Here is a 25,476-nt window from a genome sequence, read left to right on the forward strand (position 1 = left end):
TCCCCATGTATTTTCTATAGAACCCTAAATATCGCTAAGTATTCTCTTTGATCAATTTTTGTTGTTATAGTTGTTCCTAATCGCTTATAAAGCTACCAATACCATCTTCATTCGCACTGTTATAACGATTAAATGTCGAACCTTCTCAAATTACACATTTTTGTGCAGATACAAGGCATTACACTCTTCACGTAACGAACAGCTCATGCTGGGGTACTCGCCAAAGAAGGCTTACGCATTAAAATACGCTGCGAGTACCTATTAACTAGTGAGCCTGTCTTGGTACTTCCACGTTTCCAATGTGCTAGCGTACCGAGCGCGCATTGCTAGCCGCAGGCGCTGCGCTGTAGGCTGTTATGCCTGGTGGTCCCTCGGGACTGGACAATGAATGCTTCACCGGCAGACATGCAGCTGTGGAGCGCTGTTCACGCTTCGTCGTTTTCTCGAGGCCAAGGAGCTGGCGACTAATTCAGCATCACCTGGGGCGAATGAGCGAGCAATTATGTCTCGTATCTTCGGCCGTTCGACTGGTCAGAGCTTATGGGCGAGACGAGTTCTGGGACCCCAGGCTGCAATGAGTCATCGGCCTCGTGCGGCGCTAAGATGACAACGTCGCTTTTGGGGTGTTTCCGGGAAGCACCAGCGCCGGCCCGGACTAACTACGACGGGGCTCGACGCCGACTGTGACGCGCAAGCCAGGAGCCCCCTTCCGAGACGACAGCAGTCGCCGCCTTCCCTGGAAACGGTGGTTTCCGCGAAGGCCAGTCTCCGGACCCTGTCAGACTGACCATAACGCCGAGCTTTCCCGTGGGAACCACGCCGGTGTTTGATTCCTAAGTTTCCACCCGTCGCCTGGTGTGCGGGGGGGATCAGGCAACCTTGGAGGCGGAGCCCGGCGGAACGGGGACACATCATGGGCGAGATATTGCGAACTGGTCGAAATTTGTGATTGGCCAAAAAGAACTGCAGTGAATTCTCACATTGAGTTAAAGGGGGAAATTTACTGCATAAAAAGGGGAGCTTGAGTGTTGTGAGGGACGTTCGACTATGTAGACGCTCAGACATGTAAATGCTCGAACATGCAACGACTTAGCATGCAATAAGCTCCGATCACCATGGAGCCTTTGGTTTAAAATATGTACATATGTGTATAAAGCGCTGTTATCAACTCTCTAGATTCTAATCTCCTTCTCCCGGCACTTGGCACGACACCACCCATGGAACCTTCGTGGCCGCTCGGACCCTCGGACCTCTACAGTTATTGTATATGCTCCCCTTGGGGAGCAGAGTTGCGCATCTGACTGAACGCGCCGCTCGCGCCCCTAGTTCGCCAAATCTGGTCACATGCCCAAAAAACATCCCTTTGAGGGAAAGCCAACTTCATGGCTGCGCCTGCACCATAGAGTTTCTATGGCCCGCACTTCCGCCCGCCGCGCCACCGTCGTCGCGAGCCTCTGTGCGCTGCCACCCGCCGCGCTACCTGGCCTTCGAGGAATGAAGGAGCAAGCAAACTCGGCAGTTGAGCCGCGCCGTATCCTTCATTCAAGAGAAGTGGCATTTCTGCTGAACACGGATGCGTAGGCGGGCAAGATGGCGGAGCTATGCGCAACTCTGCTCCCGTAGGGAGCATATACAGTAACTCTACCTACCTCCGCAGAGCACAGACCACGCGCTCGCGTGTTCCCTTTCATAAAGGACCACCCAATACATGAGATCAATGCATGTGCCGAACCAGTGCTTTCAAGCGAAATTTTCTTGGCCCTTGCGGGGCCAACATTTCAATGGGCTATAAGCTTACCATTTTTGTTTATTTTTTTCGGGAAAGGCAATCTGCACTGATAGGTTTTTTGGCCACGTAAATGAGTGTCAGGACATACATAAGGATGGATGTATGATCCGAATCAGTGCTTTCGAGTGAAGTGATTGGACCTTGCTGGGCCAACATTTCAATGGGTTATCATTTCTCCATTTCTTGGTGAAAGCCAAGCTGCGCCTATACGTTTATTGACCACGTAAATGAGTGTCAGCACGTGCATAAGGTATGATATGTATGCCCCGAACCACTGAAGTGTCAAAAATGTTTAGAATTCGTCAAACAAAATTCGTCAAACAGATTAGAACGGTTAAACATAATTCGCTGAACTGTCAAAACTGATTAACAAGAAGAAGGTAAGGGATATTCGAAATTATAACGGGAAAAAGATTGAGCAACTAGAGGAGAGAGGTTGATGAGCAACTAGAGGAGACCGCACTATAGAGGAGAGATGTTGGTAGAATTCGCGGAAAGGAATAGGCTCTGAATAATGAATACCTTCTTCAGGAAGCGCAGCAACAGGAAGGGGACCTGGAATAGCCCTAATGAAGAAACAAGGAAAGAAATAGATTTCATGCTCTCTGCCGATCCCAGCATAGTACAGGATGTATAAGTGTTAGGTAGGGTAAAGTGCAGTGACCATATGTTAGTGAGAGGTGAGAGATCAGGTAGAATTCGTTGAACTGTCAAAACTGATCAACAAGAAGAAAGTAAGGGATATCCGAAATTATAACGTGGAAAAGATTAAGAAGCAGTAAAATATGGACGCAGCATGAAATCAGTGAGAAGTAAACTTGGCATAGGACAAGGCCAGATGTAAGCACTAAAAGATAAGCAGGGTAAGATCATCAGCAATTTCGATGACATAGTGAAAACAACGGAAGAATTCTGTACTGGCCTGTACAGTACCCAGTTACCTATCAAGAAAGGGGTCAGGCAAGGAGACACAATCTCTCCAATGCTATTCACTGCATGCTTAGAAGAAGTATTCAAGCTCTTAGACCGGGAAGGCTTATGAGTGAGGAAAACGGCAAATATCTCAGCAACCTTCGATTTCCAGCTGGCATTGTCATATATTCAGCAACAATGGGGATGAATTACAAATTATTGAGGACCTTAACCGAGAAAGTGTAACAGTGGGGATGAAGATTAATGTGCAGAAGACAATGATAATGTTCAATAGCCTGGCAACAGTGGCGCACCGACCGGGGGGGGGGGGGGGGGATTAAAGGGTGTTGTAACCCCCCCCCCCCCCCCCGCACGCGTCCAGCCCCACTAGTCCAATGTGTACCTTCAGCGCTCTGTTCACATTGTCATTACAATTCTAGGAGGTGGCTTGAGGTCGAATTATCCTGATTCACTCTATCATAGTCTTGTATTTATTCATTGACTCTTAAATTACTTTTGAGTTAAACGCTGAAGAAATAAACGTCAGCATGATCATTGGTGTCATTATTATAATTATTAGGTATTTTATTTGCTGTTGAATTCCTCTGCTAAAGCAAGGAAATTGCATATTATGCAAAGTGTTTGCTGCCCCCCCCCCCCCCACACCACACACACAAAAGTTGACCCCCTCCCCCCCACCCCCACCCCCACCCACCCCGGCCCCTGACAGAGATTCTGGGTGCGCTACTGCCTGGCAAGGGAACAAGAATTCAGGATCGCCAGTCAGCCTCTAGAGTCTGTAAAGGAGTACGTTTATCTAGGCCAATCACTAACAGGGGACCCTGATCATGAAAAGCAAATTTACAGAAGTATAATATTGGGTTGAAGTGCATACGGCAGGCATTGCCAAATCCTGACTGGGAGTTTACCACTGTCGTTGAAAAGAAAAGTGTACAATCATTGCATTCTACCGGTGCCAACATATGGGGCAGAAACTTGGAGGTTAACAAAGAAGCTCGAGAACAAGTTAAGGACCGCACAAAGAGCGATGGAACGAAAAATGTCTCAGTTTCGCCCTAAGGGCGAAGCAATGAATGCGATTGCAACACAGCAATGTCATACGAAGTAAGGTGAGCGGCTTTGGTAGCAATATGAATTGTAGTAAACATGAGCTGATTAAGTAAGCAGGTGTGCTGCGGCGTAAGTAGACCGACATGAAGAGAGACTCGATGACCACGAGAAGGCGCGTGTGAAACCGTGATGTTGATGAGAAGCGCTTCCCGTGGGCAGCGCGTGCGAGGGACACACCTGTAGTGCTGCACTGCCGATCCGGGCAGCATTGCATGTGTAGCGTGCGTTGGAAAATGTGGCCCGACTATTACTAACTTAATGAACAAGCGTGGTGTGAGCGCGCACAAACAAACAGGAATAGATCACACTGAACGACTGCAGACAACGACTGTCAAAACGCTGGCAGCGAGCGTATATACGCCGCAGTGGGCGAAGGTACGTGCGGTCTATCGCTTCAACGGAAACTGAGCGGCGAATACACGGCGCATAAAGGTCAGAGCCGTGTGGAGATAAGAGACGGTGCGGACGAGCGACGAGCGCGGTTGTTGGCAGCGTAGAAGTGCCCCCCCGCGCTCCCTCCAGCGCTGGCTTCCCGCTTCCTTGCTTGCGCGTGGGTGATTGAGTGCGTTCGCTCTCCGTGAAGCGCACGTCCCCGCACGTCCCCGGGCATACGGCGCGCGGCGAAGATTTTATCTATAGGGAACCTCACGGCGACGGCGACGGCAGAAATCCGGTAGAGGTGTCCATATAATTGCTATCGCAATAAAATGTTAGGCCTAACGTTAAGAGACAGGAAGAGAGCGGTGTGGATCAGAGAGCAAACGGGGATAGCTAATTGACATTAACAGAAAAAAATGGAGCTGGGCACACCATGCACTGCGTAGGATGGATAACCGGTGGACCATTAGAGTTACAGAATGGATACCAAGAGAGAGAGAGAGAGAGAAATAACATTTATTAGCCCCGAAGGAACTAAAGCCCAAGTCCGGGCCTCCTGGTAGGCTCGTGCCTCCTGGCCCAGAACGTTCTTGACGTGCTGCACCAGAAGCGGCCACCATAGTTTTTAAACCTTCGTGGGGGCCACTCCTCCCAGCTGCCAGGACGCTGGTTGTGTGGTAATTTGGAAAGTATTGTCTTTTTGAAGATGGCGTTTGCAGGGCACTCCCACAAGATGTGTTTATTTGATGGATAGGCCCCGCACTGTTTACAAGTGGGGGAGCCTGGGTCCCTGTTAATATAATGCGTATAGTGCACATGTGGTGTGAGTAATGTGTGTGTTTGTGCTTTTCGTATTATTGAGGCGTCCTCTCTCGAATGCGTGTAGGATGGTGTGTTGAGAATTGTTGATGCTTCCCTGCGAGACTTCAAAATATGTATCCTTTCTTTCCGCTGCATCTTCTGCTCTTCTCTGGGGTTGTAAGTATCTTCAACAGGCCAAAGGATAGGAGGTCCCGGATTTTCTGCGCGGGTGAGCTGGTGTGCTCTTACATTTCCTCGCAATCATTGATGGCCTGGAACCCATATATGCGTATGCGTAGAAGGGGGTGAGCATGCATGTACATGTGGAGCTTTGTGCGTATGTGGTAAGGAAGGTCATCATTTTTAATGTCTCTGCAAGAGAAGGGAAGCGCAGTCGAGGACTGCAGAAAACTAGGTGGGATGATGAAGTTTGGAAATTTGCAGGCGCAAGTTGGAATCAGCTAGCGCAAGACAGGGGTAATTGGAGACTGCAGGGAGAGACTTTCGTCCTGCAGTGGACATAAAAATAGGCCTGATCATGATGATGATGATGATGATGGTGGTGGTGGTGGTGGTGGTGGTGGTATATTTACATACCTGCCAACCTTGTGAACTTTCAAATTTGTAAAGGTCCTGCAAACACGAGTGGGGACAGCATGCATTTATTTGAGCACGCATTTCTACAACGTTTGCCCTGCGCACATGCCTGTTGTGGGATATGTACGCACTGTATTAACAACAATACAGTAGACTTACGTTAATTCTACTCCGTTTAATTCGATTCCGGATGAAGGTCCCAGTAGGCACCCATACATTTCCATGGCCTAAAACTTGCATTATTTCGATTCTAAAATAGGCATCTCCCTGTTTGCAAAGAGCGTGACATCACTGCGAGTGCACCTCCCATCTACCGCACCTTCGAAGTGGACGCTGGTTGGGAAAAAATGTTCATATGCAACCTGTTCTCTCTGCATAATAGTGTTGCTTGTATATCAACTGTCGCGATCGTAATTCTGACATAGGGCTATTTTTTATAAGTGACAGCGTCTACGAACTGTGCTTAGAAAGTATAATCGTTCCCGTTTTACCAGCACAACAACATAGAGCTGTTACCGAGTGTATCGTTCCGTTGAGCCAACACGTAGCGATTTCGTAAGACTGTGCCTCTTCCGTAGATCAAACAGCCACAAAAATCTATTACTCTTCGATAGCACTGGCGATGTTGACATCCACGCTGACTATGATGTTGGCCTCCACGGAGGCCGACATCATAGTCAGCGACTCCGAGACCGCCGTCAAGAACCATGCCAAAGGAAGAATCTCGCCGGAAGCGCTAAGAATTTTAGCCAACTTTCGTGAAGATCGAGATGTTTACATTATATGGGCACCCGCACACTCCTCCCTTCCCGGGAACGAAATAGCGCACAACCCGGCTCGAGAACTGACGGACCGAGCAGATGACACGCAAATACTGGGAACGGAGAGAGACCGGATGACTAGCTTTACCGAGATAACAAAACACTATAAATTGGGCAGGGCCCGTTCCCCCCCCCCCCCCCCCCCCCCTCCGGCACACTCCTCGCTAAGTAGACGGCAAGCGACAGCATGGCGCTTGTTGCAAACAGAAACATATCCGAACCCGGTGGCCTACCACGGTTAACTATCCAGAACTTTACACCGATAGATGCAGATTCTGTCAAGAAAGGGCGGACTTAAAACATATGGCTTGGGCTTGTCCTGGGACACCCACACAGAATAAAACACACAAGACCAGAGAGCAGTGGGAGACCGCGCTGCTCAGGTCTGCACCGCAAGACCAACTTAAGGCAATCCAGCAGGCCGAAGATGCCGCCAGAGCCCAAGGGCTCGAGGCCGTCATCTAGGTAGAGAGGCCTAGGTCTCACAAATCTGCTACACAAATAAAGTTTATTCCTCCTCCTCCTCTTCGAAAGCGAACATTATTATCACAGAGGTTGAACATTTTTAAGTTGCCGAAATGATACTTCGCTTAAATGGCTGGTCTTCGACCAAAATTTGTATTGCATTGTCGTGAAGGTACTCATTTGCCCCCCATATACACTGTAGCTTTAAACCAGGGGCGTAGCCAGGGCGGGGGGAGGGGGGGGGAGTTCAACCCCCCCCCCCCCGAAATTTTTTCGCCCCCCTCCCCCCACTTACCCACCCTTTGTTCTCGTCGCTTCGCGCTGACATAATTCAAGAAACCGGTGCTAATATCACAATTTCATTCCTGGGCGCTTCCGTTTGGGTTGGTAATTTACAGCGAATCATGTCTGCATATGGAAAAACTGTCACGGTGTTTGTCAAGGCTTTGACACTCTGTGATGTTTTGGCGAGAATGTGGCGGCCGCATTCTGAAGCAACAAATGCGCAACAAATGAAGCAACAAATGCGGCAGCCGCATTTTATATGAAGGCGAAAATGCTCGAGGCCCGTTTACTTAGATTTAGGTGCACGTTAAAGACCCCAGGTGGTCGAAATCTCCAGTATACATTTCCGCCGCTTCCCTTCAGGTGCCGGTTAGGCCGCGCTCGCGCAGGATCTTATAGCCTACTTTCACACTTGGTCTCGAAGCTGTCGGAAGCGGCAAAATCTTGCAAAAATCCGCCCGCCTAGGCGGCAAAACAGGCAGAAAAACAAGCTGTGAGCCGAATCGGTCTCGGGCCGATTTTTTCGCCATGGCGAAGCGGAAACGCGGCGGAAAGTCGTTCTGCTTCACTGGAAGCTACACTAGCATGTAAACAACCGGTCGTAAAATTGAACATGGCACTAAAAGTGTAGGCTGTAATGCTGATCGACGCGAACAAGAACCAGCCCTTGCTCTACGTCAAGAGTGGCACTAAAACGTACTGTCAGCAATTCTCGCGATAGTATTCAACGTCGCGCAACCGGAGGTGCGGCAACGAAGCCTTGGCGTGACCCAACTTCTCGCGCTTTTGCAAAGCCAGGCGAACCCACCACCGCCGTTTCCGAGGTGTTCGCGTCTTCCCTTTATTCATTGTCCATTTCTAGAAAACAAGTCATCATCATCATCAGCCTATATTTTATGTCCACTGCAGGACGAAGGCCTCTCCCTGCGATCTCCAATTACCCCTGTTATGCGCTAGCGTATTCCAACTTGCGCCTGCAAATTTCCCAACTTCATCGTCCCATATGGTTTTCTGCCGACCTCGACTGCGCTTCCCTTCTCTTGGTATCCATTCTGTAACCCTAATGGTCCACCGGTTATCCATCCTACGCATTACATGGCCTGCCCAGCTCCATTTCTTCCGCTTAATGTCAACTAGAATATCGGCTATCCCCGTTTGTTCTCTGATCCACACCGCTCTCTTCCTGTCTCTTAACGTTAGTCCTAAGACTTTTCGTTCCATCGCTCTTTGTGCGGTCCTTAACTTGTTCTCGAGCTTCTTTGTTAACCTCCAAGTTTCTGCCCCATATGTTAGCACCGGCAGAATGCAATGATTGTACACTTTTCTTTTCAACGACAGTGGTAAGCTCCCAGTCAGGATTTGGTAATGCCTGCCGTATGCACTCCAACCCAATTTTATTCTTCTGTAAATTTCTTTCTCGTGATCAGGGTGCCCTGTGAGTAACTGACCTAGATAAACGTACTCCTTTACAGACTCTAGAGGCTGACTGGCGATCCTGAATTCTTGTTCTCTTGCCAGGCTATTGAACATTATCTTTGTCTTCTGCATATTCATCTTCAACCCAATTCTTACACTTTCTCGATTAAGGTCCTCAATCATTTGCTGTAATTCGTCTCCATTGTTACTGAATAGGACAATGTCATCTGCAAACCGAAGGTTGCTGAGATATTCACCGTTGATCCTCGCTCCTAAGCCTTCCCAGTCTAAGAGCTTGAATACTTCTTCTAAGCATGCAGTGAATAGCATTGGAGAGATTGTGTCTCCTTGCCTGACCCCTTTTTTGATAGGTATCTTTCTACTTTTCTTGTGGAGAACCAAGGTAGCTGTGGAATCCAGGTAGATGTTTGCTAAGATATTCACGTATGCCTCCTGTACTCCTTGATTACGCAATGCCTCTATGACTGCTATTATCTCTACTGAATCAAATGTCTTTTCATAATCTATGAAAGCCATGTAGAGAGGTTGATTGTACTCCGCAGATTTCTCGATTACCTGATTGATGACATGGATATGATCCATCGTAGAATATCCCTTCCTGAAGCCAGCCTGTTCTCTTGATTGGCTGAAGTCAAGTGTTGCCCTGATTCTATTGGAAATTATCTTGGTGAATATTTTATACAATACTGAAAGCAAGCTAATATCGGTCTATAATTCTTCAGTTCTTTAACATCTCCCTTCTTATGGATTAGTATAATGTTGGCAGTTCTTCCAGCTCTCTGGTACACATGAAGTTGTGAGGCATTGCGTATAAAGGGCCGCAAGCTTTTCAAGCATGATATCTCCTCCATCTTTGATTAAATCTACTGTTATTCCATCTTCTCCAGCAGCTTTTCCCCTGATCAAGTAGGTAGAAGTATAAAAGCCATTTCTTCTTCCACTTCCACGGCAGACAATAGTTAGGCAGATTCCTCGTTGGCGCTCCATAATTCTCGCACGTGTACGGTATGTTGCAGAAGTCGCGGGGTGCTTTTCTCGTCGCGACGATAGATTGGGAGCGTAGGTCTCACGTAGGACGCGCAGGCTTTGGCGAGCCCCAACACAAGGGCCAGCCTGGGCTTTAGCTGTGGTGTTCCCGTTGCCCCTTTGGTGTCCTGGAGGCGCCGACAATACGAAATGATGAAATGTTATTACAACTTGTAAATAAAAGCTATTAAAGAAATATTATCACGCCTAGGCACCAACCTGTGACTCAGCGCTACCGCGCCCGTGTGAGAAGAATTACGGAACGCCAACGAGGAATTTACCGAAGTTCGCAGATGACACGCGAAGTTGCGTAAAATGATCACTTGTGATGACGGTATGTGGGTCAAAGAATGAACATACCGCTCGAAATAATGCGATAATGAGCGCCACAACGCCGACAAACGTACGCAGACTAGATGGATCTGGACGAAAACGGCAGCGGCGGCCGCGTCGGTAGCAAAACAAATCTGAACTTGGACAGGCGCGGAAAAAATTTTCCGGCCGCTTTGGCCTTTCCGCGCGCTTGCCGCTTCCCAAGTGTGAACGTAGGCTTAGTCTGCGCGAGAAACGTCTCTTGTTTGCGATTGCGTCCCTACGGAAGGCTGGTAATTACTGTTGTGCTGTTGAATCCCAAACCAGCAATTACGGAAGGCTGGTAGTTGCTGTTTTGTTGTGGAATCCCAAACCAGCAATGTACACACGAAGGGGTTGATGACAGCAGTGAAATTCCACCGACTCGCAACAGAATGCACGAAACAGACAGCCGACAAGCATGAATTACTGCTGCTGTGTCGCAGTACAGCGTAAGTAAACTCTTGTTGCAGGCGCTGACAGTTCTCGTCGGAGTTCCCGCGTCCAGAGAAATTCATTATGTGGACATGCACTGAACAAGACCGGAGTTCATTCCTGCATCACTAGTACACCAATCAGTCGAGATTCTGTGAGGTACAAGGCCGCTTCCTGTTTGCACTGGCGTAAGTGAAGCAGAAATGAGTTGCACGCACTACTTCAAATGCGTACATATGCCATATCTATGGTGTGCGGTGAAATATCCTGTACAATTCTGAATCTGTTGACGTAAAGGCAAATGACGGCTGCACGCTCGCACACAGCGGAAGACACAGCGGCCCATGCACTTGCCGCAGGAAATGCAACCCTCTCGTATGAGGGAGCAGGGCGACGAAAGCTTCGAAAAAAAAAAAAAAAACAACCCTTACGCATTTTTGCGCGTATGTAAGTTTTCTAGCGCAAAGACGCAGCGAACAAGCTATTGCTATGGGAGTAATTATAGCCTGGTCACACGTGCATTTTCACGCGTATAGCCGTCCTTGACTTGTGAAACGCACTTCGCCCCGACGAGGACGACGCCATCTACGCTTAACGGAAATTAACAATTAATGATGTCTTCTCCGATCGGGCGGGTCGTCTCAATGATGCGTTTTCGAAGACTGGTCCATTCAGTGGCGCGATGAGAGACCGTTGCTCCAAACGCCCACTGTACCTATCGTACTTACTGTATTTACTGAGCTTACTTTACTTTTTACTTAATTTCTTCACAAGCACACGCACACGCGAGGGGGGGGGGGGGGGGGGGGGGGGCGGTCACATGTCTTTGATATACATGTATAGAGTCTGCTTAAACTACCGATATTTATTATCGATCACGTGACGTAGAGGAAAACAGAAGCTTGCCCCCCTCACCCCCCCCCCCCCCCCGAAAAAAAATTTCTGGCTACGCCCCTGCTTTAAACGATATAAAAGATGAACTTCGTCTACAACTATCAGCCGTGGTACCCATCACGGTGGCTCAGTGGAGCCGTACAAAGTGGCGATGCCTAAATTCAGATGAGGGAGGAATGTAGAAACAGTTGTTACCGTGCTTTAGGAGCACGGTGAGAAAACCCAGGTGGTCAGAACTAATCCAGAGCCTTTCCGCACAGTGTCCCCCATAAGTCGTTGTGCAGTTTGGGCATGCTAAACACCATAATTTAATTTTAATTATTAGCCATGGTCATGTGAATGTACAAAGCAAAAGCGCACATAAATACACAATTCGTTGTGCAGTAACTTCGCTGGGTCTGCTGCCTGCCTTTGCTGCTCTCAACTTTATAAGACCCAAATTTTGTATGTTTATGTGCATCATTACAGCATGAAGTCCAAGCCGTTACAGAGGTGAATATAACAATAAAGAAAAAAAAAAAGTTCAGTTTATTACTTCAAACCTGTGAGATCTGCGTTAAAACGCGATAATTTCAGGTGGTTTGCTATTTGCGCATTTCCCTCGGTGAAAAGTATACACGCAGCTTCGGCAGTGGTCAAAACATGCTAGGAGAAAAAAACTAGGTGGGGTGATGAATCTAGGAAAATTGCAGGCGCAAGTTGGAATCAGCTAGCGCAAGACAGGGGTAATTGGAGATCGCAGGGAGAGGCCTTCGTCCTGCAGTGGACATAAATATAGGCTAATGATATATACGAGGTCTGTTAGAAAAGTATCCGACTTTATTTATTTTTTTCGAACACCTGATGGATATGAAACAAACGCGCTTGCATCAGCCGACCTTAAACCTTCATGTGCATGCGCGAATTTTTTCCCGCCTGCCGATAGCGACAGTCGCTGGGACGCAGCGTTTGAGTGAGGTAGTGCGCAGTGCTCTCGTCGGTTTTTTTATTGCAAGGAAAATGACGGAGCGACTGGAGCAGCGCTACTGCATCAAATTTTGCCACAAACTGGGCGACAGCCAAATGGAAACCATTCGGAAGATTCAGACGGCTTTCGGTGACGATGCTAGGAGCAGCACACAGATTAAGGAGTATTACAACCGGTTTAAAGACAGCCGCACATCGGTGGAGAGCGAGCCACGCTCCGGTCGGCCATCAACATGCCGAAATGACTAGGTCATTGCCGAAGTGAACGCTGGGGTGATGCGGGACCGTCGTCGTGTGACTATTCGAGAAATTGCGGAAGAGGTGGGCATCAGCACTTTTTCTGCACATTCCATTATGGCCGAAGATTTGGCCATGAAGAGAGTTGCGGAGAAATTCGTGCCGAAACTGCTCACGGTGGAGCAAAAGCAACTTTGTGTTGAAGTCTCACAGGACACGCTGGATTCCACAAACAGTGACCCCGACTTCATGAACACCATAATCACTGGTGACGAGTCCTGGGTGTACGCGTACGACCCGGAAACCAAATCCCAGTCGTCACAATGGAAGCATTCCACGTCACCAAGACCAAAGAAGGCCCGCCAAGTGCGCAACAACGTCAAAGTGATGCCGACTGCTTTCTTTGACTCCCGCGGAGTGGTACACCACGAGTACGCACCACAGGGTCAAACAATCACCAAAGAGTACTACAGGGATGTCTTCCGGTACCTACGTGATGTTGTGCGGCGCAAGAGACCGGAGTTGTGGTCAACAGGAAATTGGCGCATCCAGCACGACAATGCTCCTGCACATTCCTCGTGCTTGATTCAGACTTTGTTGGCGAAAAACCAGACTCCTGTAGTTCAACAGGCTCCTTACTCTCCTGATATGGCTCCCTGCGACTTCTGGCTGTTTCCTAAAATCAAGAGGTCATTGAAAAGAGCGCGATTCCAGACAAGAGAGGGCATTATGGCTGCAACGACAGCTGAGCTAAACTCTATTCCGAAAGAGGGCCTTCTCGGAATGCTTCCAACATTGGCAGCACCGCTGGGAGAAGTGTGTGGAGTCCCGAGGAGACTACTTTGAGGGTGATTAGGTTTCCAACGCTCCAGTTATGCCAGTTTTCTTTCTTCGGCCAAAGGTCGGATACTTTTCTAACAGACCTCGTATATACAGGGTGTCCCAGCTAGCACACAGCACGATTTAAAAAAAAAAAAGAGGGCTGCGTTACGCCAAGCAAACCTAGTGCGTATTGTTTCCAGTACAGTGCAGTAGCCGCCAGTAATTTTTTCGTTACTCAGATTTAATTAGGTAATTGTAATTAATTATCTGACTCGAGAAGTACTGTCCTAATTATCAAAGTGGCAATGAGAAAATTCTAGAGCAACATGAAAAACTCCCGATACAACTTTCTGTTGCTCAATACGTGCTACATAAATGTGTTTTTCTGAGTGTGAAAGAAGTCCGCGAATACACGCATAATTGCCGCGCGACTGGCCGCTCGAGGCACTTTGCATGTATTCGCGGGCGTCTTTCACGCTCGGAGAAACACTTTATATATATAACAAAATATAATCTCGAAGGGTATGCTTTTCTGTACTGTGTAGCGCCAGAAGCAATTGCAGCTAGGAACCAGAAATACGTCATGATTGTCATGTTTTGAACATCACCTATAGGGCCGGGGGTCCTTCTTTTAAAATTGTATAAAGATGATTTTGCGCTTACTACTGCTCAGTTGTTGCTCAAATTTTGCAACAAGATTACATTCTATAATCCAAATTCTTACTTGCCAGGTTTGTTGTGAAGAAAAAAAAAAAAAAACAGAGCGACGCAAAGCACAGCCTTCGAGATCAGTTTTTAATAATCGCTCGGAGGTAGCTCTGAGAGACGCAGACGAAGGCAAAGTCGCAGTGTTTTCTTGAAAAACCAGGAAAGTAACAGTGCCAACTGTTATATTGAATGATTCAGAATCAAGATGTAGTAACGTATACAAAATCTAGATGTACGAATAAATGGTGACCAAACCCTTGTCCCATAGGGTAGCGTCCTCTCGATATAAATAGTGGATCTTAAAGACTGTACTTTTGCTGGTTAACTGAGGCAAATGCGATTTTGTAAGCCGAAAACACGTCGTCGGTTTTTGGACACCACCTACTCGCCCAAACCGCCACACCTTAGATCTGAATTTCGGTTCTGATTTCGGCCTCATTGTTTTTGGCAGTCCAAGTGCGACAACCATCAACTTGACGTCATAAGTGACGTCGATGCATTGCGTAAACTGCCACCAACCATGGCGTCGAGATAAGTCTTGTTTCCGGTTCCGGCGCGAGATTTCTGTCACGTGATAAAAAGAAGAGCTATCGGCCATTATTCGGCGAGACGTAAGCTTGCAGCTGGCAATAGGTAGTGTACGATCAAGATTTCTGCCGCTAGCAAGCTCTCGCTCAAAAATTCCCAGGGAAGCAGCAATGGCCGACAAGGAACCTCTGTACACTCCCTTCTTCGGCGTCATGGGAGCCGTTGCAGCTATGGCGTTTAGCGGTAAAGTACAACCTCCTTCCTTGCTTCCTTCGCTGCTGGTGCAGTCGATTCGTACGAGCGGCCAGTGCCCCTAGGCCTAAGTCAGTGGAGTAGGGGATTTTTAAGCCGGCCGGGGCCACATAATCGGAGCTTCAATGCCCTCAGCTCTCGCTCGTAATTAAGCTGTAGCTATTGCCACACCTAACGTGTATTCGTGTTTCCGCGATATCTCGGTTGAACGAGAAGTTTTCCCCGTAGATTTGGGCGCTTCTTGTACTGCTGCTTTAGTGTATGACAAATATGGCCAAAGTTTAATGCCTTTTGCGGTATTCGTTCGCATCACGGCCACGCACCTTGCATACATTCGTTTTGTTCTGTGCGAAATGCTGAGATCGCACTTAGATGGCTCCTCCGCCTCCGCAGCACCGGCATATGAGTCTTTCATAGCGGCGCTGGGCTCAATGACTCCAACTCTGACTAATCGTAATAAGGGAGGGGCATTCTGGAGTCCCTCTGTGTTTCGGCTGTATTCGGGGATTTAGAGATCGTATCGAAGAAATTAAATTTCGATTGGGTTGATCTGCTTTTTCTACCATTTTCGCCTGCAAGAGCGGTGCCGTGCCCGGCTTGGTCTCGTGACTGCGCATGCCGAGACTTCATGGCAGGCTGATAACAGGCCGCCGTAAAATCTTGTAACTGCGCTTTAGTACCGACATTGCAGGCCAGCTTATGGGGGTGAAAGAAAATTTGATGCCGGTGTGGGCTGTGGAACCGTTCTCCATTCGTGGCGCTTCTCGTAGCTTAACGGTGTGAAAGGGGGGCGTTACCTCCAAAAGTCACGCGCTCGCCCCCGCCAAAGGGGATTCGGGCTGTGATTTCGATTCTACACGCTTCGGCAGCGTTTCCTGTTGGCAAAAACCAGGCAGAGTGCGCATTTCGGCCTGCTCTGCACGACGTATCGTGCAGCTGTGTCGGAAACATGGCCTGGAAGTAGGGTGGCTGCGCTGTACCGAGCGCGGACGGAGTTCGTTCGGTCACGTGAGATGCCGGCTCCGGCAGCGTTCATCTGCTGCGCGGCCTTCGGAAAAGTGATTGGCCGAAGCGATCAACCGCTTTTCTTCGCTCATTCGCAGCTACGCACAAACCGAACAATAAAGGGTTCTTATAATATCGGGCAAAGCAGTTTCTTTCCCTGGGCTAATCGCCATTGTCATTCATTGTGATCTTGTCCCTCCGCAATGGTACACTTATGAAGTTTAATGGGATTGTTTTCCTACGTGGCGGATGCCCTGATCTGATATCGCGATACTTCGATAACTTTACAAGATTCTGCGGTGTATCTAATTCTATAGCTGCTTGTACCTGCTGGTAAAAAGCGCAATAAAGTGTGTGAAGTGTAAATGCAAAGTCATGTACACGCTGCTGGCTTTTTTTATGCTGATATACAGATATTTTCCTGTATTTGTAAGGCCGGCGCTTTTTCTCTAAATGATGAATCTTTCTTTTCAGCGCTTGGAGCTGCCTATGGTACAGCAAAGTCGGGCACAGGCATTGCAGCCATGTCTGTGATGCGGCCAGAGCTCATCATGAAGTCCATCATTCCAGTAGTCATGGCGGGTATTATTGCTATCTACGGCCTCGTCGTTGCTGTGCTTATCTCCAGTACCATCAAGCCAGACTACAAATTATTTTCGTGAGTGTCTTTGAGACTATATTCATTAACACCAAATTGGATTTAGATTCAGCATAAATTGTGAGTAGTTCACAGGCAGACCCCTTCTTTGTCTATGTATATGGTATCTGTGCATTACCATAGCATTAAAAGAGGCTGTAAAATGCATCGGTCAGCTTTTGTCATTCACAGGCATGATTAGCATCGTAATGAACAATTACAGTTCAGGGTCGGCAAACTTTTCTGAAGTGTGGCGCTAATAGGCAAAAAAGGTCCCTGAAATTCTTGCTAAGACTGTCGCAGATCTTAAATTATGTAGGAATTTACTCTAAGCTAGCAGGAAATAAATAACTTACTAGACTTTTTGTTTGTTTAATGTCTGAAAGAGATGGAGAAACGGTAAATTTACCAGCAAGGTGCTGTGGGCTTTTATATATTTACAATACGAACGACAGCTTAAATTCCACGTTCACCTTCAGATTGTAAAGTTTCAAATACAGCACGATTCAACAAAACAAATAGCCCAGTTTTCCTAGCGTGAAACGGCACTTAGTCTACATATCCCGGATATTTTTCTGGTTCTTGATGTTTGTGATAGTAAATTCTGTGGAACACATTTGACCGCATGTTAACGTGGTGACAATTACCTGAGCTTAATGAATCAAATACCACGATTTCGCCCTTTACCTACCTGAAAGCCACCGTGAAGTATTAATTGGGCCAAAAAGCCGTAAGGAACGGAGGTGATTTGTTCAAATTAGCATGGCAAGCTCAGCCGCTCTGATATCTAGGCTTTTCATACAGTGGATCTGTCTTATTCACCTGCTGTAAAAATTCTAATTCACTTCTACGCTTACGAACGCCCACCTATTGAATGCCTTTAGTGATACCGCAGAACTCGCAGCGTTTAAATCCATTCAGATCATTTTTGTAAGGAATCAAAACAGCTACACCAAATGAACCAGCATTTTTTTCAACCGTCGCAGATATTACTTGAAAATTCGATTTCCAGGTGTTTGTTGAAGTTGTAAACTCATCACCACATTTATTTTTTTTTTTTTGCCAAAGTTTTCTCAACATTCTGGCAAAAATTTATTGTTCTTGCCCAGCTGAGCTAGAAGGCACCAATCATTTTTTTTTTTTCAAGGACATGTTGTAGGATTCAGACATTCAGATGATGTGTATGGCAAGAAAATAAAGTGGTGCAACTGCCAAAATAGCCAATTTTTCAGATATCTGACTACTACGAGCGCTTTTGGCACCGGCAAAAGCAAGCAAAATTTCCAAGTTCCAAGTTTTTACTTGGAACACGGGGAAAATCCAGAAGGCACAAAAGAATGGTAGCCTGTTGACATAGTATGGCTGAAACATATTTAAAGCTTCGGAGGTTCAGCAGATTGCCTGAAAAAATTGTATAAGTCCAATTTTTATGCAAGAGCTTTGTTTTCAAGGTCAAAAACTTTGCCTTGGTCTTCGGCCTAAGAATATGTGATACATCATTAGGTAGCTCTGCATGTTTGCTACGTGAGACGTTGCAAAAGGGTATATTTAAACAAGAGAAATAATTTTTTGAAATGTTTGTATGTGAATCGCGCAGACAGCATAAACATATGAAACCTGTCTAGCAAGGAAAGATTGTTAATAAAATAAGCCCGAGAAACTATTCAACACATTGTGACTGGCTTTTTTTATCAATACGACGGCAAGCAACATCAAGTGCCATAGCCTCGACTCTCTTCTTCGTGAATGCGAAAAGTGGACGTTGACTACGTCTGAGCACATCAGCCTGAACAGGGCGCACATGAATTTTATACCCAAGCATGTTCAGGCTGTCGAACAGTGGCAACATGCAACACCAGCAAACATTTCAGTGTGGCAACAGGCCAGTCACACTTGCATTGCTTTTTGGTTGCTGATGTGAATGAGCCCTTACTCTTGTTAGCTACATGTGGTACACTCCTAGCTCATTATAACAAGATATAACAATGTGGTTCTAAAAATTTTCTAGCTGATATCAATGTGTAATGAATGTTTGCATAACAAGAGTAACCATGTTGGCATACCTGCCGAAATCTCCCGAAAAGTGGCCGCCACGATTTTTTTCTTTACGGCCTGTAATATAACCATGCGATAAAGTGGCGCGGGAGCAGTTCGTCACCAGCATGCACCGTGAATCGTGCTGGCGGCCACTGGCACCACCACGAACACGAGCAGCCGACAGGCGCTGCCATATTGGATTTTCCGGATTGGCTTGTCTCAAGCGAGGTCGAGCGTTTTTAGCAATCAAGCCGTTATATTACCGTGAGTGCGCTAGGCTTCAGTTGGCTCTGTCAGGTGTCGAGTAAAGTGCGAATGCCGAACTACTATTTACCTGAGTTTAGTTGGAACGATCGATGGCACTTTCAAAAGCCAAGAATAAGTACCGTATTTTCCGGTCTATTACTTGCACCTTTGTATAAGACTCACCCCCCTCCCCCCTCAGAACGGAAGTTTTCCCGGAAAAAGACGTATATAAGTCGCACCGGTGTATAAGACACAGCTGTTCGTTCGGTAAGCGATTTTTAAAAAAAATTAGTGACGTTTCACTTGGTGAACGCTGGTCACGCACAAGCGTATGAGTGCCATATATTACCACTCCAGGCGCATTCCTACTGTCATGGCTGCTGCAATGTTCCGTATAAAGTCCAAGGGCGATAACATCGTCCCCGCGCGCCGTATGCTGTATGTGCGAGTGAAAGCCTGCGATGGTGAGCCGAATCGCGCACAAGGGAGGAAAGCGCGCTAGCACAGAAGGTAGAGGGGGAGGGGGGGGTGCGGCTTGTACTCGGGTAGCAACTGCGTAGTTGCAGCGGCGTGTGCTGTATCTTGATAGCGATCTGCAGATGCGACGACTTCAGGGTTGGTCGACTCTGACCGACCCTGAAGTCGTCTGACTTTCCTGACGCCCCCCTCACTGCGGCAGTCTCCAGAATTGTCACGTTGCGAGGTTGACAGGTATGTGTTAGTGAGGTTCGACTGTATATGTAACTGAGTGCAAGTTTCATGCAAGACCTGCTCATGGACTACGTGTGCTTTTCGGGAAGTTGCTAACATTGCAGCCTCTGAAAAAGAGCCTCCATTATTTGCAGACGCTCTCTGGTCACTGCAGTCATTACAGCCCTACAGAATGTAGGGCTGTAAAGAAAGTGTCGCACTGCACTTAAAATGCAGCAGTGCTGTGCAGCATGGGATGCCAAATGCACCTGCATAGACCTTGATAAAGCTGTGGTACTCTTCACTGACCATCAAAGCTGTGCATTACTGTTGCATGCTTGCACAGAGGTCGAATTATGGGTGCCAGCTTTGGCGAGCAGCAATCTTGAGCAAGTTCCTCATTCACAAGGTCATGCTGACTGTTCTAATTTCATGTTACAATGTTTTCCTTTTATTCTTCTTTAGCTTATTTGCTATTGTCATGCTTATGATGCATCTATAGGCCTGTTACTGTTGCTGCGGTTGACAGTAGGTCAAGAAAGGTTGTGGCTCTCGTCAAAGGCAGTGTCTGTTGTTTCCGTCGCATTGATTCTGTATCTGAAGCCTTACAAGCATGTAAATCTGAATGTGGAAACGTTGCCTGTCACCACTTTTTCTAGTGCTGCAAGTGAATAGATGTCTGCTGTTCCTCGATCTGTTAACGCCTTGCTTTCTTGCCATGCAGTGCGTTCCTGCACCTGGGAGCTGGACTGAGCGTAGGGCTGAGCGGATTGGCAGCTGGCTTTGCCATTGGCATCGTGGGCGATGCCGGCGTTCGTGGTACGGCGCAGCAGCCCCGGCTGTTTGTGGGCATGATTCTGATCCTCATTTTTGCTGAAGTGCTCGGGTTGTACGGTCTCATCGTGGCTCTGATTATGTACTCCCGCGGTTGAGCACTTCTTCGTGACGCCAGCCCCCGCCCCCTCCACAAACACCATCGCCCCTCCCATCCCTGCCCGCCACCAAGCCCCACTTCCCTCCAGTGCCAGCGTCGTCCTACCTGCCCTGCGCCGCATGTCTTAAATGGTACCCCATCCTGCCCCCAGAGTTCCACTTGGCTAAGCAAGAAGGAAAGAGGTGTAGACAGTCTTGATCGCTTTTTATTTTCTGGTGTGACATTTCTTGCAGCCCTGAAGCCAACTGTCTGAGCATGTATGGCAAACCTTGTCCGCCAACTTTGTTTCTCGCACCTTGCCCTGTAATATTGCACTGCAGGTGGCATGCGCGTGTCGGTGTATTTATTGAAGTTTAAGAAACTTTTGTTTCGTTTAGTTATTTACAGGCGCCATTTCTTATTTGAATGCTTCCTGCATGCGCATATTCGTTCTCTGCTCATGTCACAGTTGCTGTGCTTGCTAGTGTCATATCTGCATTCTGCGAACACCTTTTTCTATCTCCTACACCTCTCTGCTTGCACCTACTGGACGTTGAGCAAATGGATGTGCAGAGCTCACTTGTGGATCGCTGGCCAGTCATTGTCTGCTGCTCCGTTGTATCGGAACATAGTGCTGCCAGTTTTGATTTGGCAACCATCTGCTGCGTCTGGCTGTCGGGTTGCGGACATTCCAAAGAGAGCTAGCCCAACTTTTATGCCCTGTGGATCCATTTGTCCCCTCCCCCCCACCTTTGTTTTACTTGTTAATGGTGATACTGCATGTAGTTGGCTCACCCTGTTACCTGTTCAATCTTTTTAATTGCACTGCTTTACAGAACAATCTTTTAAAGCTGGCTGCAACAAAAAATTGCCAGCATTCATGCCTTGAGTCGTCTGCATTCACTGGATGTAATAGCTGAAGCACATGTGCTGGTCAGTGTTAGTGAGAGAAAACGTGGCATGGTTAGGCAGTGCAGCATTCTGCAGCCAGCCTGCAACTTCACACTTCCAGCCAGAAGCATTCACCCAGAAGTTAGCTTACAGCTGGAACAGGCAGTTTGCGAATTTAATGGTATGTGTGTGTGTGTGTAACAACACACATTCACTAGACTGGAGTGGAGTGTGCAAATTGACAAATGGCTATTTGGAAAAATCTAATTGAAGGGAATATAGTGCACTGCTGCCAGCCACTCAATCACTCAGTGTGCTTCAGCAAGTTGCAGGCTGTCTGTTGACTGATGGATTTGCAGAAGTGTACTCGGCTGGAGCGCAGCGATCGGAACATGTGTTAGACATGTTTTCCCTGCGAGCTTTCCACAGGAGGCCCACTGGGGACCCACTGCCCTCGTGCCCAGATGAGTTTTCAAGTAAAGGTTATAAAACACAGGTTTCACTCTATGTATATGTGACCGAAATGGGGGCATCCAATCCCCATTCACATGTGTAGGATTCTTTCAATATCGACTGCCACTGGATTGCAAATGTGAGGTTTGAGTAATTGTTGTGCGCTAGCATTGTTGGACCGAGCCTCTACTTATGTCCTACTAAACAAGCATGCGCCCTCCCGTTGTTTCTCTGCTGCCATGGGTGCTGCTGCGACAGTGCTGAGAACACAAAGTGCCAGCATGTTAAGTCTGGAAGAAAAAAAAAATGGCACCACCCACGCGCACATGCTTATAAATATAGATGTCTGCATTATGACTGTAACCAGTTTTTCTGTGTAAATACATCGGTAGTACTGTGATCTGGTGAGCGCATGTATGTTTAACCGAGCTGTAAACAGAAATTTTCATCTAGGTATTGTCCTGCATTAGCGACACATCTGTTGACGTGACTGTTTTGGAAGTTGATTCATTTCGTTTTTTCTCTCCAAAATGTTCTCTGTTGGCAGGTGGTATGAAGTGGGTTCAATTCCCTGTAATATAGTAGTGGTGTATGTGTATGTATGTATATATGTGTCATATACATACTTCTTTGCGGTTACTGTTTATTTCTTTTTCTGAAAAATAAAGATGTTTTTTTTGTTCAGAGTCAAGGTAATTCTTCAAGGGATGCATGCTCATGGCCACTTTAAAAAGTGGTTACCTCATCGATTCAACCCTTTCAGACGCTGTGTACACCAAGATAGTGCATCAACAGCAAAAGAACTGATGAAAGCAATAATATTTAATGTGTCGCATATATCTTGAAACACTTATGATTGGAATTGTGCTGCAATTTTAGATACCATGCATAAAATGTTTTAGTAAACCGAGTGGGAAGGTAGACAGTCGGGCGTTTTTGCTCAGTGTCACTATGTCGTATGTAGTGGATTCACTTTATATTTCACGTCATGTACTAGGCATTGTTTTCAAGCGGCTGGATAAGTGTTTTTCAAGCTTTTCAATACACAAAATAGTTTATGTTAACATATTTGATGTTCCTGTGGTGAGTTTTCGCGTGGAGTCCACATTCTGTAAACTTGACAAAACTCTCTGAAGAATTGAAAATTAATTTTTTCTGCAGCTGTAGACATTCTGAAGATGAAGAAATGTGGTGAAAGTTTTCAATCAAAAGGATAAAGTGGTATCTGAATGGGTTAATGGTGTTTTCTACTGGCCAATCGAACAAGTCAAGCAGTATTTCTGGAACCAGTTTGCGACTTGTGCGCAACATCCAGTATGATCGCCCATGGAGCATTTCTGCTCTCCGCTGGCAGATTGATTGATGAAATCTGAGCGCTCTCCAGGATTTCGGCGGCTGCTCCAGGTCCAGTAGAAAACATATTTACCAGAAAGGCTGATGCAATGATAAAAAAAAAAATTTAACCTTTGCCCAAATGGCACAACAGCAGTAGCAAATGCAGCAAGACCAGCGGCACGCTTGCAGCGATGCATGTGCGACTGTAGTTAAGGGGCCTGTGCTCGGGCCATGGGTGAGTCAAGGCGTTTCACACAAAGAATACTAGTTAAAAAATCCTGTGGATCGTGGTAATCTATGCAAGTGAAGCTTTCTGTGCTGTTTGCTTTGGTGATAATTAGCAGTGGTGTTGACGGCAAATCTTTTAATTTCTTTAGCACAGTGAGATGTGTTTGAAACGGTGTGCGCCGTTCATAACCTCCGAGAAGGCTAGCATTGTCATTGCCTCAAGCGGCACTTCGCATCGAGGCAGAAGAGTTAACTTCCAGCGGTGTTCGACACGCTTTGGCGCAGCGGACGCAGGAATTGAGTACAATTTAATTATGGGGCTATACATGCCAGAACTACAATTGGATTACCAGGCACGCCGTTGTGGCGGACTCTGGGTTAATTTTGAACTCCTGGGGTTCTTGAACGTGCACCTAAATCTATACACGAGCGTTTTTATATTTTGGCCCCCAGGCGGGATCGAACCAGTGACCTTCGTCAAACGCCATAACTGCAAAGTAGCTGCAGCGGGCACAGAAGTGTTGATTTGACGTGCTACTGCATCTGTAGTGTCATCTAAATGCTGCGGTGCTTTAATGCGGCTTTGCTCCTGGGCGCCCTGTGAGAGTTATCTACTTGACAAATTTACATGGTGTTTATTTTTCAGAAATAGCACAAACATACCGTACAGTACCTTGAACTTAAATTTATCCACTTTGTCCGCAACTGCGGTCATGTCCAGTAGTAGCGTTTCCTTGCATTCTTGTTTCCTTTTTTCTCTCCCACCCTCCCCTCATGTATGGGAGCTGCAAGCAAAGAGTGGCAAGGCTGTTACTCGTTTCATCACTGGGTCAATTCTACCCATTCTCTGCCTCCTCTCTACCATCATATCTACCTCCTCTGTGGGCTGTTGCGTGTTAGTACAAAGATAACTGCTGCAGTTTCTTCAATGCTTTGGCGTGGGGTCACGGTTAATTACAGCCATAAAGAGTGTATTGTGGTGACGCCAAGGGAGCTCCAGAGGGCATTGTAGTGGCGCGATAGAAAAGTTGAAACAAGTTTCTTGCTTCTCCTTTCCTATATATAGTACATGCATGTTCTGACCCAGCTCCCGACGCGGCATGCAAGACAGCAGCAATAGAAAAGTCTAAGGAAGAGGCAAAGAAAGCTTCACTTTAAAACTTGGGCTAGTGTCCAAGTTCTGCCAGTATGCCTCTAATTCAGCTTGTGAATTATAGGCAATTCGTGGATTTTCCCGAACTTTCTTCTGGCTTTCAATGAGTGATGACTTTGAGCTGCTGCTTCATAAATTCACACTATGGCAATCACTAATCGTGCGACCTCCAATTTTGGCCGTTTTGTGTATTTCCGAACATTATGAGTAAGCTGACTAAAACATCAGAAAAATATTGCACATCGTGTCATTGAATTTATATTTGGCTGCGCAAACTCAAGATATAGGTTTTGTAAAAATAAGAGGAAGCTTTAGTTATCTAGGGAGCTCCTCTCTAAGTACATAGGAATGAATAAATAATGTTTCTGGCATTCGCTGCACCAGTTTTGATGAGATTTGTTGTGTTTGAAAGAAACTTTATGTAGTGACTGTAGGAAGCACATTTTTAATTTACAAAAATGCTTGAAAATTGCAAGATTGTTTCACTTAGTACATCTAACATGAACAAAATGGATGTGTTATATGCTTTGAAGTATACCACTAGTTTGTGAATAGGACTTTCGCATTTCCTGTAAGCTGTAAATTTGTATATCAAGTTTGTCTGGTTGAGTTGCTCTTAACAGATGCAGTTTGCAGAACAGTGACATCCGTTTTCGGTGCGAAGTGGTGGATTAGTACACTGTGCTTAAATTTTATTAACTTACAGACTTTCTTGAATTTTTTTTTAGTTAACCCACCGCGCCGGGTCGGATGGAGGTGGTACCTCGGAGACTGGTCGGGAGGTCTTTAGAGACACTTTATTCACATTCAACGATATTACTAAGCACTATCAGCTGGGCAGGCAAACGTTTCCTCTTCCACACGAGAAACTCTCCATATGTTGGAGACTCTCCAACGCTCTGAATGTTGCAGACCAGGTCTTATACTAGTCTTTCCACTCTCAGCTCTTACACGGACACTTTTGAACCGGAATGCCCCGATTGTGGCGAACGTAGCAATTTAGAGCACATGCTCTGGCGGAGTCCCTCATTACATGTCCCTCAATGCATCACC

The 25,476-nt window shown here is 46.8% G+C and overlaps 1 protein-coding gene across 1 annotated transcript; it reads left to right on the plus strand.

The window, feature by feature from the left end:
* The first annotated feature begins 14,636 nt into the window (after positions 1–14,636).
* Positions 14,637–22,391, plus strand: LOC119449429 (V-type proton ATPase 16 kDa proteolipid subunit c). The gene is made up of 3 exons (XM_037712599.2): positions 14,637–14,826; positions 16,315–16,498; positions 20,175–22,391. Exons 1-3 carry the CDS (start codon positions 14,754–14,756, stop codon positions 20,380–20,382), a joined length of 465 nt encoding a protein of 154 aa, XP_037568527.1. The 5' UTR covers positions 14,637–14,753; the 3' UTR covers positions 20,383–22,391.
* The last annotated feature ends 3,085 nt before the right edge of the window (positions 22,392–25,476 follow it).

Source organism: Dermacentor silvarum, chromosome 4 (assembly GCF_013339745.2).
Source record: "Dermacentor silvarum isolate Dsil-2018 chromosome 4, BIME_Dsil_1.4, whole genome shotgun sequence".
NCBI lineage: Eukaryota > Metazoa > Arthropoda > Arachnida > Ixodida > Ixodidae > Dermacentor > Dermacentor silvarum.

Coding starts and splice junctions, on each gene's coding strand:
- LOC119449429 (XM_037712599.2), top strand. CDS start 14,754: ATGGCCGACAAGGAACCTCTGTACACTCCCTTCTTCGGCGTCATGGGA. Junction 14,827..16,314: donor TGCAGCTATGGCGTTTAGCG/GTAAAGTACAAC, acceptor CTTTCTTTTCAG/CGCTTGGAGCTGCCTATGGT. Junction 16,499..20,174: donor CCAGACTACAAATTATTTTC/GTGAGTGTCTTT, acceptor CTTGCCATGCAG/TGCGTTCCTGCACCTGGGAG.